The 16,237-nt window shown below is 33.1% G+C and overlaps 1 protein-coding gene across 1 annotated transcript in view; it reads right to left on the bottom strand.

The window, feature by feature from the left end:
- Window positions 1-15,771, bottom strand: part of tinc (transmembrane protein tincar) — a 43,109-nt gene extending 27,338 nt beyond the window's left edge. The window contains 4 exon segments of the mRNA XM_085486707.1: window positions 10,075-10,206; window positions 10,892-11,116; window positions 12,248-12,527; window positions 15,714-15,771. Of these exon segments, the coding sequence (XP_085342833.1) occupies window positions 10,075-10,206; window positions 10,892-11,116; window positions 12,248-12,521 (631 nt within the window). The 5' untranslated portion in view covers window positions 12,522-12,527; window positions 15,714-15,771.
- Between the last annotated feature and the right edge of the window lie 466 nt (window positions 15,772-16,237).

The following is a 16,237-nucleotide window of genomic DNA, read 5'->3' as shown; positions in this document are numbered from 1 at the left end:
AGAGCAGTCGCCCGGCAAGCGAAAGGTCTCGGGTTCGATTCCCGATTCTGCGACTTTCGGATCTATATTTTTCTCTCGCACTTTATTTCTTTAGGGGGAATAGGGGATACATGGAATTAAAAATCTCTTGTAGAGATTATTCCAATTTTATATCTTGGCCGTGTCCAAGTAAAAATTTGGTGCCTTGTGCACAGGTATTTAATTCTAACGAAAAAATTTAGTTTCGTTTAGAATAACGCACTGTCATCCGCGATTTGGCTCTTATTGCCTATCTTATATATGTTAAATTTATATTTAATTCATTATAATTTGCGTTCTTGATACTGATGTAGTTTAGAAAAGCGTAGCGTTATAAATTATAATATTTATAATTATAAGTTTTATAATTATAAATATTTTTTATAACGTTCTCAGAAAATGATCGAGTATTGTTTTTTACATAAAAGATCACTTGGTACAACGTCTCTAGCTAAAAATCAAATGATTATTATAATTAAAAAAATTACTTCTTTTTGTCTTAATTTTCTAAAAGTTTATTTCTCAAGTAGGTATTAATTATATAGATACACTCGAAATTCTTGCCTAACGAGAAATGTTACATGCACGAATAGATTTTAAGAAAGTTTTCAAATTATTCCGATACGTTTGATCCATCTTATGATGATTCTATCTCCCTCTCATCTCTCGAGTCTAATCGACCTTACTGAAACGAAAAGGAATTTCACCTTTCACGATCCTTTAAAGTTTCTAGCAGGCAAATCATTAGCGCGTGATCCCCATTAGCAACAGGTATAATGAGCAAACTTCGATGCCACCCTGTTCACGCTGAGAGGGTTTACGTTCGAGAAATCCTCTCTCTCTCAAGCTTCGCTAGAATCAATCAATCCGTCAGTCGATATCTGCACGGAAAATTGGATGCTACGGAGAGAGCTGACCAGAGAGAGAGAGAGAGAGAGATCTCATCGATTGAGAGATTCCGTGCGGAAAAGCACGTCGAAAGTTTTCTCGCTGTGGTGCGAGTGCTAGAAAAGGATCGAACATAATGATAACACGGGTTTTCACTTTAACAGACGGAAATCGCCCAGCTACAGATGTGTATGCAAGAGTAACAGCCGTTGGTTATCCGCTTGTCTTCCTTTTGCCAGAAGGATCGAAGCAGGTGTGGCAGATATATATCGCTATTAGATGAACGATTTGATTTCCATTCCAAATTTTGCCCATTATTTAAGCGTTTAGTCATAAATAATGGCCGTACCATGTAAGAGTTATCGATTTTATCTTGTGTATGCATTATGCAATAGTCTTGAGAATGGATGGAGTGTAAATTGTGTGTACCGTTTATTTATATAATATTTATATCATTATTTTCTCTCGCGATTCTCTTTTCATATTTATTTTCATATTCACATATATTCTTTTTCAACAATTTCAAGAGAGGTATTATTTGCCCCATTAGTTTCTAATTTTCGAAATTGAGTTAATTAAGTGAAAAAATGCTAGATTATATAAAATTAATTAAATAATATATTTTTTAATAAAAGGACGTGAAAATGTCGTGTTGAAAACTTTGCAAGCTTGCACATTGGAAAAACTATAATAACAATGGAAAGTATATACTTCAAGAAAGAGCCTCTATGATAGAAGATGTTTACTTTTCATTCTGACTTGTCGAACAACATTTTATACACAGCTTTGCATGATACTCCAATAAATGTCTCTGTTATTGTCAGAAGATGCTGTTTGTCTTTTCCTTTTCTCTATGCTTTTCTAAGTGCGAAGCATTCTTTGAGAGGTAATCGAAATTAAAGAAATTATAAACATAGCAGAATATCTGTAAAAAATTTCTGCAAACGCGCGACAAAGAGAGTCTTTAGAAAATTCTTATAAATTAAAATAATGATAATTCCATCAAAAATGTGAAGAGATTCTTTAAAATTGAGTATTTCACTTTGAAAAATATCATCGTGAATCATCTTGTCATTATTGCAACAATGTGCAATCTTAAATTATCCATAAAATTGCGATATTTTAATGAAAAGAAGATATCCTTTTCTTAAGAAAATAATTAATAAATAAAAATAAAAATTGTACAGTATTTTCTTTTTTATTTCTAATTTATAAATGTCTAATACTATTATAAAATAATTGTATCAATTATAGATTTAATTTATAATTCGATCTTCTCAATGCTTTTAATAAAGAATTAAATTTTTTTTCAAAATTAATTATAAAGAGAATCATTGATTTATCTCAAAAAGAAATAATTTAAATTTATTACGGGTCACTAGAATTAAATACGGAACAAGTACAATTTTTACGATCTTTAAATGATTTATACAATTTACAAGGCTATAATGAAATCTATCGAATATTGCCTCTCGTCGATCTAACAGAATTTCTCGAATTCGAATTTAAAGGTGCGTTTAACGAAGGGCCTTTAACGAAGCATAAAATCAATCGGCATTTATGGCCGTCGTCCGACTAGCAATCTGATTGGTTATTAGCAATTTGATTGTTTGCGCGGGCTTTGCCTCGTCGTAGCGCGATCGCGTTATCGCAAAAATAAAAGGCTCGCAGATGGAAGCCTGGTTGTTTTTACCATCATGGATGCAATCTCTCAATAATGCGCGTGCGGCGCTTTAAGTGCGGCGGGTTCAAGCGGACCTATTTTTCAAGCACTCGCACGGACGAGAGCAATTTCGTGTCGCGCTCGGGGCACTCGAATCCCGCTTCGCGCCGGTGATGGTCTGCCGCCTGAATTGTTGACTCGTACTACTAGCGCGAAACTAGCGTTGACTTTAATCCACGCGGTTGTTCGCCCCTCATATAGATGCTGCGTCAAAATATTACTATTTTTTCGCTATTTTTTTATATCAAATACTGTCTCATAAATATTTTTATTCGCGATTCTTTAAAGTAAAGAGATGTAAATTATTGAGCTGCCATAAAACGATTATTACAAAATTAAAATTATAAGTTTATATAAAAATCAATAGTTTTTTCATTCTTGTTATTATTTTATATATGTATAATAATATCATAATATGTATTCCGATTTTACGATTTGACTTATTATATAATTAATCTAAGATATTTGTGAAATTATTGTGTAAATATCTTAAATTTTTTATGGATGAGCAATAGAAAAGGCAAATATAAGCAAAATTATAGGTAAGAAGATACGCGTTTATATCTTTATATTTTTAGCTTGAGCGAAAGAAATGTATTTCAAGTATATCGGCCTGACATATTTTTTTATTAACGATAAGTCTGGAAGTAATATTTACGACAAAAATAGCGGATAAAGCAAAGAATATTGCTACTCGCGCGTGTGATTATATGTATATGCTGCAGCTTACCTTCCTTGAAATGTTATATCTGTTGACATCGTATCAAATCTGTTGCACAGTGACTTTATTGCATAATACAGATTGAAGCGTACAACCATGCATTTTCCATTCACGACGATAGCACGAGGGAGCTTTTATGAAAGTTAAAGGCTTTCTTTTCGAGCGTTCCCCGAGGAGTCCTATTATTCTGCGTGAAAACACCATCCCAGAATATTTATAATGAAACTTGAAATTTGCATGATTATAGTCGGAAAGCGAAAGGCACTTATTCGGAGCGCCGCATATCTGTATCTTTTATGCGTAGTGGAATTAGATATCTGCGGAAAACAAGTTAAGATACAAGAATCGCATTAACTTCGATATACGTAATATATTAAACATACGCGTCATTTTTTAAATGTTTTAATACAATTATAATCTTATTAATATATCAATTTTAAAAATTAATTTTAATTTTAATAAGATCTATTTTTGTTTCAATAAACATTTGTTATATTTATTACACTGATATATATTTATAATAAATTGTTTTTCTTTTAAGTAAATAAATGGCGAAAGTATTTATATAATAATCGAATTAGAAATTGTTGAAAATTCTTTGACATTTACTCTGTAACTCGATAAATGATGACCTTTCGATAACCGCACGCGATCGAATTAATTACTGTAGAAAATTGTTGTAATCGGAAGAAACAATTGTATCTTATCAAATCGTATCAGTGAACGGAAAAGTGGCATCATTCATTCTATGTGAACTTGGCACGAAAAACGTGCTATTTACATGATAAACTGCTATAATGTATCATTGTATTTGCGTGACCTATATTAGACATGATTATTACGTTGCGAAACAGCAATTGTGCACATTAAAAAGAAGTATTACTAAATCTTTTAAAATATCTGCTTTCTGCGATTTCAAAATTCTTTAAAAACTAAAGTATTTATTCTTGACATCACCTTTTTTGAATTTCTTTAAAATTAATTTTTAAAATGCAGTTATAATTATATTAAGGTATAACATAAATACCATTTTTTCGGTCAACGATTTAAAAATTATTTCTTCAATAAAATAATTTCTACAAATTGAGAACAAAATTCATAATATATATATATATATATATATATATATATTATGAATTTTGTTATAAATTTGTGGATAACTAATTTTTCCACTAATATAGTGCATCTTTTAAGTTGCATTCTTGGCTAATAAAAAGCAAACTTACATAATTGCGAGAAATGTCCACCCGTAACTTCATTTGTTTAATTTTCGGTGCAAGAACCGCAACTATAGTTTCTCACCTACGCGTGAATTCATATTTATTCTAGACATGCCAGAGTTAGCAAAGCACGCGGCTATGCAACTTCATAGTTTCAGCAACACGTATATAGACTGTGCATATAAACATTGTGCGTCGACAACAAGTTTGGTCCTCTCAATAAATCGGATTGCTTTGACGAAATCTAATCACGTTCGCGCGCGCATGTATGTATGCAATATATATAACCGCATAATTTCTATTTAGCAAAATAAGCGCGAAACTCGTCCCCCATATTCGCAACGAACTTAATTTCAGTCGGCGAGGAAGAAACGCAAACCGGATAAGGGACGCGATAGTTCCTCCGAAACGTCCCGACGTGTGCAATATGTTATATGTCGAGCGCAGTGAATAGGGTTCGTCGAGACACTTTGTGCTTCCCGTGCTAAACTCTCGTAAACGTAAACATGGTCTTGCGTAATACGAGCATTAAACTAGCACAAACTCGCGTGCGATAGTCCAAGTTTTGATCACGGACCAGAGGTTCTCATAGTTTTCTACTCTATGCAAGAGTTTCGTTTCCGCTCTGATATTTTTCGCGCACCTCTTGAAAGAGTTGTGAAGTGTCACATCTCGCTGGCGATATTTACATTGCTCTTCTGAATCGGAACATGTTCCGTTATAACCGAAATTTCCTACGTTAAACTCATTCAATTGTCTCGCGATGTAATAATGTATTATTTACCGTTGGTTTAAGTTTGAGATTTTTTTAATTTGTGTAAAACGTGTTATTTAATAAATTAAATGTAAGGCTATATGATACAAAAATCATGCAAACTATAATTTCCGATCAAATTTCTGTTAAAAAATCGATCTCAAATTAATCGATAATTTGCTAATTTATCAGAGAAACAATAAAATGTTTTTTTGAGTCATCTGGTATGTTTGTAGTGCTCTATAATAATTATTGCAACGTTTGATTAATGTCTAGCAAAGAAAAGTACAAACTTGCTCCAAGACTGATCTATATGTCCAACTTCCTCTACTTCTCACTCTTGAATTTCTTTGGATGTTATACGTACGATTAATTACGGAGAGCAGAGGGTTAAATGGAGCACTATAATTTATCTCGCTATTCTTCAGACTGTTACAATTTGCTCTTTTCGCAGAGAAGGCGTTGTTTTCTGAAACTCGCGCACACGGAGTTGTGATAAATTGTGTATACGTGCAACGTTGATTATAAATAATGTATATCTATGTATATAATTGCTCATTTTGAATTTTGATAGTGTATAATTATATAATTTTGTAAATTAAATAATTTTTTCGGAACGACAAAAATTATACGAAACAAAACTAAATAAATTTGTCAATATATTACAATTACAAAGTTTTATAACAAAATAAAATAAAAAATCTAATAATATGAAAAAAGATGTATAACGTGTTAAAGGCTACTAATGACAGTTTAGTAAATATTTGTCAGAAGAAGATGTAATGTACACATATACATATGTACTATATACTTAATGATAAATTTGCACATTATATAGGGAGAGTTGGAAGTATGAAAAATGTTCTTGGCACTTGACATTGTTTGCATTTCAGTCTATAATTAATCCTTAGTCGAGGAAAAAGTCGGCTGCAGACATGCAGAAGGACGGAGAACTCGCGGCAGTTTCTATCTAGTTTGTACAAACGGGAGTTCCGCCGAGTGAAAGATTTTAATTTCGTGAACAATTCCGCTGGATGAGACATCGCCGGTAATTAAGCGGAGGAGAAGCCGGCGGAAAAACGGGAGGGCCAAGAATATTTCTCTCAGCCGGATCAAGAACCTTTGCGACAGGGGTTTTTGAGCGTGTTACGTGTTACGGGCTAAATACATGGACGAGCATTAGACCACTGACGATGTTCCCGGCGTCCTGTCGGGCTATACCCGGAGAGTACGTACGTATGTACGTCACTTTGCTGTAATTACGAGCGAGCTTAATGCGCTCCGCGAATGATACCTATTTGCGAGCGCCGACGGTGCATTAAACGCTGGATACCCTTCGACGTGCGCGCACGTATATTGACCCCCGTACTAATGCGGCTAAAGAGAGTACCGAATCACGCGCCGCCAGTCCGTATCGATATTTCAAAATTGTCACGCGGACCTCGGAATTGGAAAACGTATATACAGATACGCGATTATAAACTTGATTTCCCGACGTTTAATTACGATCCCGTGGAAAATTCTCAGTCTCGTTTTATCAGTGTGTATACAGCGCTGTAAAATCGTGGATTCCTATTTTTATCAATTAACATAGCTTATCTGTAGCTTCATTTTTTATGCTAAGATAAATAATTGCATAATTTAGAATATAATTATATTGCATATATAACTATATATAATATAATTATATATGTAAGTATATGAGCATTTTATTCAGAAATGTTTTTGCCTGTATACTACTTCTTTCTCTATAGATTACTTAATATAAATATTAAATTATTTGATGTAAATATGTTACATATAGCTTGCTTCTGCATCTTCTCAGAGACTTCATCCAAGAAATACGTTTTGTGGTGTCTTGGAGTAAATTTCTTGTCGAGAAAGCAAACTCGCTACTATATATTATAGTTAAAGATTAATGTAGTTCGGATATGTTTTGGAGAGATGAATAATGTTCACTACGCACCTCTACGACAACGATAGGGAGGATTTATTACTGTTACTATGTTATCGTTCGCGAAGGGTGCTGCGTCTTTAAAAATTTTTCTTCGCAAGATATATTGCGCGACCAAATAAGAAAAGATTAAAAAAGCAAGGACAATATTATCACCTGCTTTTATATATGAATGTTTTTCATATAAGTATATTTAATTGCAAGTGACACGTGGATGCGCAATTTTATTTAAACAAATTAAGAATTTAATAAGGCTCTGTAATATATAAATATAAATATAAATTGAGAGTGTTAAACAGACCGATTCAGTGACTTTCGGATCTATATTTTTCTCTCGCATTTATTTCCTTAAGGGGGGAACAGGGGATGTATGGAATTAAATCTCTTGTAGAGATTATTCCAATTTTAAATCTTGGCCGTGTCCAAGTAAAAATTTAGTGCCTTGTGCACAGGTTTTAATCCTAACGAAAAAATTTAGTTTCGTTGGGATAACGCATCCTGTCACGCGATCTGTCATCCGCGATGTGGCTCTTATTGCCTGTTTAACACTCTCAATTTATATTTTTATTTAAACAAATTGTATGTAAAAATGATAAATTGTAACAAGAGATTTAATAGATCTTTCTGATTAATTTAAAAAGAAATTTAACATAGATATTCCGCATATGCGAAAATAATATTCTTTTCACGATCAGACGTCTTAGAAAAGCAATCAATATGCAGTTATGGTATATCCCTTAGCTCGATATCTGCAGGAATCTCAACATGACATCAGAATGTCACCATCTATGTCAACTTTAAGCGAGCATAAAACGATACAGCCGCCCGTTAAATTTCTCATTTTATGCGTCAGGAAACCCCGTCGTAAATCGCGGCTTATCGAGTTTGGCTTCGACGTAGAAATGCATTTATTCAGACGCGACTGTTCGCCCGGCGGGATGGGCGAAACCATGTAGAAACTTTCCTTCTGCTCGATGGTTGATGATATTTCCGCAGCTGTGAGAGCGGCTCGGTATTATCGTTCTGTAGCCGGACAGAACGCGGAAACTTAGACCGTGCAAGAGCAACGCAATTTTTGAGATGAGAGCGCGCATTTACATCTCCGACAGAGATTTAATCCGCTTATTCACGTCCATGGCGAACATATTTAATTGTTTCGCTAATAATAACACGTACGGTAGACGTAAATTATTTGTTAGCACTGAATATGACTTTTACGATGATATTTCAATTATAAATGAATTATTCTTTCTCGCGGTAAAATGTACATTTACTTAAATTATTATTGCTCGTCATCCACTTGGTACAAAATTTGCGACATGATGATTTGCTCTGTATCAATAATGTCGAAATTTTATTTCTAAATTATATTGAGCAAAAAACACTTAAAAATAAATTGAATAAGAACCACGAGGCAAGGATTCGATTAAATAAAGTTATCGCGGGAATAGTAAAACATTTAAATAGCCTTTCCTCTGTTTATGAGGCTATAAACGCATTATCGTATCAAGTGATTTCTATAAACTCGGAAACATAAGAATGTAAAATGGCAAGAATTTATTGCGAGTTTATATCGCTAGAGATGAATAAAACTAGAATAATATATTATAAAGATATACTGTATAAAGATTAAAGTATCAGTTTAAAAAATATGTATATTATACATATATTTGAAATCTTATATATAGATAAATGCAGTAGAAAAAAATCAATAGATAGTTATAATAATTTTGAAAGATATTGTTTCGATGACGTAAGAGGTAAAGTCGAGAAACTTTGTTCATCCGACAAGTGCGTTAATTTAATAGAATAGATAATTTATCGCATTATCCATTTCGGGTTTAAATGTCACAAAATGACATTTGCGCGTGCGAACCGGCGGAATAGAGAAGTGCTATACTTTTGAGAGTGTACTGCGTTAACAAATAGTAGAAACGTTCCCTTCGCCGAACCCTCATTGTTTGTACAAGCGAGGGTGCGTACGCGAAATAGAAAGGTCCGGAAAAGTGATCGCGGGAAGATGCTCGGTTTCTCACGTGGATTTCATTGTTTTCCTTCGCATCATATATCTACGGTAGTGTGTCCCCCTTGAAAACTCAACGAGCGCGAAATCGTCGTACATCAAAGTGTATGCTTGCTTCTTTCAACTTGGCTGAGCTAGATTATTACTTATTCAATATTGCTCGAAAATGATATAGCTTTCCTTTGAAAGTCACATGAAAGAACACCATTTGTTTTTGACAGAAAGTTTGATTTCCGAGAAAAATCATCAGGTTATCATCGCGAAATGTAAAAATAGTTCTCGGAGTTATTTATTTAATATACGCATATATAGATATTTCTCTCAAATTTGTTGAGATATTGGATTCAGAATATGAAAAATAAAATGAATATTTTATTTGAGCTCGCGAAATACTGCATGCATTAAGGGGAGAATTAAGCTAGATCAATCAAATAGAAGAAAATCTATTTTACTTTTCATTTTCAAACTAATAAAAGACCAAATTTTCGTCAAAACAAAATCAGAACAAATTTTTAGCATAAAAAATTCAAGAATTATCTTTAACAAAAAATGAAAAAAAAAAAAAAAAAGATATAAGTGGGAGGATATTATTTTGAACGATATTTGCGTTATATTAAAATTCAAATTTAGTTTGACAGAAAAGTATGAAAAAATTGAATGCGCAAAATCAATTATTTCTTTACATAATATCTGAAAGAAAAGCATATCTCTCTCCCCTTTAACCTAATTCCGAAGAAGCATAACAAGAAGCAATGCGGAGACATTTATATTACCTTTTGGCAGAAATCCAGCGTATATTAGCCTCGCTTCCATGAGCAGAGAAGGAAGGAGGAAGCACATGGCCATGCAGAGATGCACGAAGGCTGCCGTAGGGCCGCCGTGTCTCCATAAATTATTTGCCAGACCTGAAAAATCGTGGTTCTCGTTTTGCTCGATGTTTTTCCGAGGTCGTACATTGTAATTACGACCAATCGATCGACGTATTTACAATGTAAAAAAGATGTTAATACAGTCCATTTTTTTCTATTTAGTTCCTCTATTTATGCGTACTGTTAAAATATATTTTGTTAAACTCAATTAAAGTATAAAATGCATTAATTAATAACGTATACTTTATATTGTATGCGCTGTAATTTAAAGAAAAATTTTCTTGAAGCTCTCGAATAAATAAAGATCTGCACACAGAATATAATGGGTTTTGAATAAGTTATGTTTAATTTATTCATTACTTCCAAACTTGGCAGTATGAATTTAAATGATATATCAGATTCTCGCATCTTATTCCGATTTTCTCTACTTCATTCGGCTATTTCCAATATAAATATATAGAGAGCACATCTATGGTTTTTTAAATAACATATAAAATAAATGAAAGATAAAAATATGTTTCTCTTAACATACAATATACTAATAATTAAAAATATTTTTCAAATATAACAAGTAAGTTTCAAGTATGCGAGCAAAGAGAGATTGTTAATGATTATTTTAACTAGACCAGTCGATTTCTAGTTCTAGTCGACTGCGAGTTCTATAACTCATGTCATATAGTGTGAGGGAGGGTTGGGAAAGCTAGAATTATGATCCACTTACTGTTATCGGGATTGTTAGTGAGAAGCGATGATGGCGGGTCGCGCGAACAAGCGCTCAAATGCCGGCCGAGTTTTATTCCATCGTTTGCGAGATTGCCGAGCTTCAAGAATGCTGCGCCAAGCAACACCGGAAGTAAAACGGCCCCGGCACCGGCTAGCACCAGACAGGCGTACAATTCGATTTTAGGAGGCGGTGCATCCGCCGGCCACGGTAGTGACAGGTAAGCTGGAAGAATGACGTAAAATCGCAAAAATAAATGCATGTGACCGATTACAGGTTATACACAAAATATATTTAAAAATAAAATTAATTCATATATTTTAGAAGATAAAATCTCTTATTTAATCTTAACTTTAACTTATTAATAAAAATGGTATAAAATACTATATATAATTAGCTTTATGAGAAAATATAATAATTTGATTAGTATCTATATGTTTCTCTCTTTTAAATCTAGTTACGATTAGTCAATTTTCTTTTCTTTTTTTTTTTGGAAGAAGAGTTAAGTTAAGTGATTAAATAGAACTAACTAGAGAAAAAGATAATGGAGAAAATAAGAAAATAATTATTTGTTATCGAATTTATAATCGGTATAAAATTAATTGTCAGCAAATTAATGTTAAAACATTTCGTTAATGCTATGTTAATTCATTTACAACCTTTTTTATATTTGCAAATAATTTTATCATTATTTCTTTCTCCAATTTTCTGTTCAACCTAGCATGAAAAATGAAATAAAAGATCAGTGTCTCAATGTGAAGGAAAATAGAAAGCACGAAAATTTTCGTTGGCAATCCCGTCGTTATCGTGTGTCTTTTATGTAATGGCCCCCCCAAAGTAAAGCCTTGTACTGGTTGGCAAGGCAAGAAATTTACGTAAAGCCGCCACTGGAAACGGCCGGAAAATAAGGCAACGAACCATTCGGAACCTTGCCTAGAAATTTTACTGATTAAAGTAATCTGAAACGAGCGGAAAGAAAAAATTCTTTCAAAACTAATGTAATTTATGTGATACATTTCATAATTGCGCGCTATATATTTCTTTTATATCATAAAATTAATCAACGTTATAGATATAAAAAAAAATCTACAATTATGAAATAATATATTATATTTCAATTAACATTAAAAAAGATTATTACGAAAGTATCATTAAAGAAAAGTTTGTAAGATATATTCGCGCAAAAATGATTATCTATTTGATTTAGTTTGAACGTGAAAAGTAACGCAAAAAATGTATTCGAAAGAGTGAAACCAATACAGAAAGATTTCTGAACGATTGACATTGTTAACATTGTAACCGATCCCGAAGAGATAGAAAATTTGAACGAGATAGGAAGAGAAGCTGCAATCTTACCGGCGAATCGTTTGGCGTATCTCAATGCGATGTACGCCTGAAAAGCGACAGCCAGTATGCCGTACCAAACAGACCAAAGGCTGTTCACATGACCGCGTGGGCACGTTTCTTTTCTCATCGGCCTTCGTGCTTTCTTTGACTTGGTCGCGCTCGTAGTAACGCCACTCGAGCTTATGCTCGACACAACTGGCAGCGGCTTCAACGGCTTCTTACACTTGGCCTGGTTCACATCGTTATTGTTCTCGTATCCCATCAAGCTCCCAGTCATCGACATTTTGTCCTGAAACACATAATTAGCCATATCCTTCATATAATAGTTTGACGTATCGTAAATATATGTATGTGTTATCAAATGTTGAGCCGAATTGATTTTTTTAAATAATAAAATACTTATAAAATCTTATATCTCTTAATTCGTTAATATTAAATATCTCGATGACTAGGCACATAAATTAAAATTATGTGTGTATTTAAAAAATGTTTATATTTTTAAATAAAGAATACGTTTTTCTTCAGCTGTTTGCATTCCTGAAACTGAGGTAACTCGACCAAACTTTGAAATTCTGCAAACTAAATTATCTGCATAAAAAACTACATCCAGATTTAACGCCGGATTACAATACTTTAAAGTAAACGGATGAAATATTCTTCTCCTTTGTGCAATAAAGATAAAGACTCTATCTGATTATGGTTGAATGTTTGAGAGTATATTATCATGATTTATCAGTTCAATCTAATTTTTCGCCCTCATTTCAATAATCGCACCCTTCATCCAATAATTATTCGAACGTATCGTAACATATTATCGTGACATTTTATCTCACGAACGACTCGAGTCATTTCCATTTTACTCAGCTACACGGGAGTTTCAATGCGTTCCAACGGTTTATCTCTCGTGCGCCATTGAGTCTCTTGAGAGACCCTTTTCTCTCGTTGTATCTTTCCCTGTTACCTTTCCTGAAGAGAGCGAAACGGCTCTCCTCGCTCATTCGCGCTTCTTTCCCTCGGCATTTCACAGTCACGTTGCGCGGAAGTGTGGAAACTCGCGGATATGGTTATGCTAAAATATTAGGTTAGTACGAAGGTTTGTGTCTCTCTTTTTTTTTAAATATTAAAAAGGATGTGACGCGTGTGAAAGAGAATTCGAAATAATTCCTCTCGTATTTCGCATATTTTCCATAGTATTATCTAGAGGACTTCAAGGATTTGATATACATATACTATAATTTTGAAGGAACTTTCTTTTGCTGAATTTCCTCTTCTTCTATAGAGACATGTGTCTTAATATTATTGCAGCAGAATGATCCTACAGAATACGCTAAAATTTCTTCAATTCGATTAAGATGTTTTACAAATACAAATACACTGTCAGTTTTTCTCTTTAGCGAAAATTTAACGAGTTATTATTAAAAAATCTATTCAATTGAATAATAAAAAGGTCACGTTTTGCTATTATGTTTTGCTTTTATGACTATAATAAAATATCGATTTTAATTAAAAATGGACCGCGGCATATTTATGAAATGAGGTGCCATTTGTTTCACCTGGTTCGCAAGAGGTCGGAGTAATTAAAATATAAACGCAATTTAGGAGTTACCGTCGAAGAGAGCACCGGGCACGTCTATACTTATTTTTTCTCTTCAGTTACGAGCCGGTTCCGGTCCCTCGCGCTTGACTTCCCTGAGCTTAGGGGTTGTAAAGTGCAAAGTTTTATGATCGTTTTCGTTGGATTCGTTCCACGATAAAATTTCAAGGAGAGAACGACGACGACGACGATGACGACGGTGCGTGCGTGCGAAAAAGGCACGTGCGTGACCGTATCAGGGACCTCAGGCGTGTACTCGCCTTTCCTGTTTCACGATCTGAGAATTTATAGTCACGCCGCATACAACCCACCCGCGAAATCTTCGTTCCGTGTGCAATGTAAACCATTCTTTCCTACGTTTGCGAGCACATTCGATATCTGCGCAGTCATAGGATTGTTAAATAAAATAGAGATACGAATGGATTGCTTCATAATCCTTTTTAAAACGCGTTATATTTAGCGTGTCTGTTCGGTGCGTATAATTTATGATAATTGTATCAATATTGTCGAAAAAGAAAATTATAGGAATAATTATGACGCAATATAAAATTGCAAATATGAACAATGCTATCTATAGGAATTTATACAGTATACAACGCTGGAATTTTCGTGCTTTTCACCTGCTCGTCGAGTCGCTCTCTTACGCGGAAAGTGGAAATATTAATTAACATCCAGACGAATCCACATTACGCTCTAGCTTCAAAGGAAGTGTCTGTGCTTTATAAAAGACCTTTTATAGATGAGAATTCACAAGAGTGCGTTTAAATAAGACGATCGATAAGATTTTTTTAAAATAGCATCGTACAATTAACGTTTAGATGAACTTTATTCTAGAAATAATTTTATTATAGTTTCCGTTTATTTATATATTCCACATTATTGCATAATTAGCTGTTTTTATAGATAACTTTTATATATAAGTATTTTATAGATATGTTTTTTAATGTAATATTTTATTTTCGAAAAACCCGTATATGCTGTGCTGTTAAATGTATATTTCATATATAATCTCATAGAAAAACACGAAAAATAACACTTACTGTTTATTATCGAAAAGAAAGAGAGAGAGGGGGTGGAAAGAAAAAATATTTATTGTAATTATATTTAAAACATTTTATAAATATTTAATGAGTAAACTCTTAAAAAACATTTTCTACTTTAAATATTAGTTCTTAGACTTGTACAGTGTTATCGAAGTGATAGAAGCCGCTTAAAATTAGCTTTTACGCTTGAAAGATTATGAAAAGTCGCTACCAGATTTCGGAAATCTTTCACTAAGTCCACTGAATTGTCGTGGAAGCGTAAAATCCTTGCGCACTCAACGAAAACTTTTGTTTTAGAATCTGGTTGGGTGGAGGATAAAAAATCTGTGATTACTTGTAGTCTGATTTGAAAGTTTAAATGCACAACATATAAATTTAAATACCAGGCGAACTGTTTAAAGTGCAATCGTATGATTACTTGTAAACAGTAAAGTATTTATTTATTTTATTTTATTTTGATAATAACTCTTTATTATTCTCTGTATTCTCTCTCTGTGTATGTTTTAATTATAGTGTATGTACATAAATAAGAGGAAAATATCGTTTTCATTTTATTTCTTCTTCAGATTTATCATATAAATTGCTTTAGACACAATATTGTCGGTATGTAACTTGTATTGTAACATTGCCGATATAATTTTCTTTTGTTTATTCATTTCTTGTACTCTCTTTTCTCATAGAATCCAATTACAGTGTGTCGATATTTACTACTCAACTTTGCAGTAAAACTTCACTTAGAAACTTTTTTATCAGAAGACTTAGCCGAACAATCGATAGTGTAGGTAATATACACTTTACTCAAGCATGAAACCGATATTTAAGTTTTCCCAAAACTTACCAGATTTCTGTCGAGTCTTCTAAAGTCTCGAATAGGCTTCTCCGCTAAAATTGATTCGAAGCTTTAGCATCTTTGGCGATGACAGCACCTGAAACAGATAAGCAACGAATAATTATTAATAAAATTTTATTTTATAATTAAAACGTATAAAAACCGAGAACATTGTAAAAGAAATATTATATAATGCAGGATGTTTAAGAACCGAGAGCTAAAATTTGCCAAGAAAATAATTCTTCGAAATTAATACTCAAATGTGCATAGTCTTTTTCTGCATATCCTGATCATTTATATCTGTATGTATATACGTGTGCATTTTAATTCTCTCATATCTCTTTACATTGTAAGTTTATGGACAAGTAGTCGCTTCATTAATCAGATTGTCTTCATGATGTTATTTGCATGGGATTAGGTTGTTGTTTGCTGGCTCTGTTTATCCTGTAACAAGAGTGCTACATCGGATAGAATCCCGACGTGATTCGCGAGAATTCTTTGTTGATCAATAAAATTTGGTGCTTATATAAGCT

The sequence above is a fragment of the Nylanderia fulva genome, unplaced genomic scaffold (genome assembly GCF_048542155.1).
Source record: "Nylanderia fulva isolate GAGA-0341 unplaced genomic scaffold, ASM4854215v1 Scaffold47, whole genome shotgun sequence".
NCBI classification, from domain to species: Eukaryota; Metazoa; Arthropoda; class Insecta; order Hymenoptera; family Formicidae; genus Nylanderia; species Nylanderia fulva.
The sequence above is the reverse complement of the archived record's forward strand: the minus strand, read 5'-3'. Positions and strand labels throughout refer to the sequence as shown.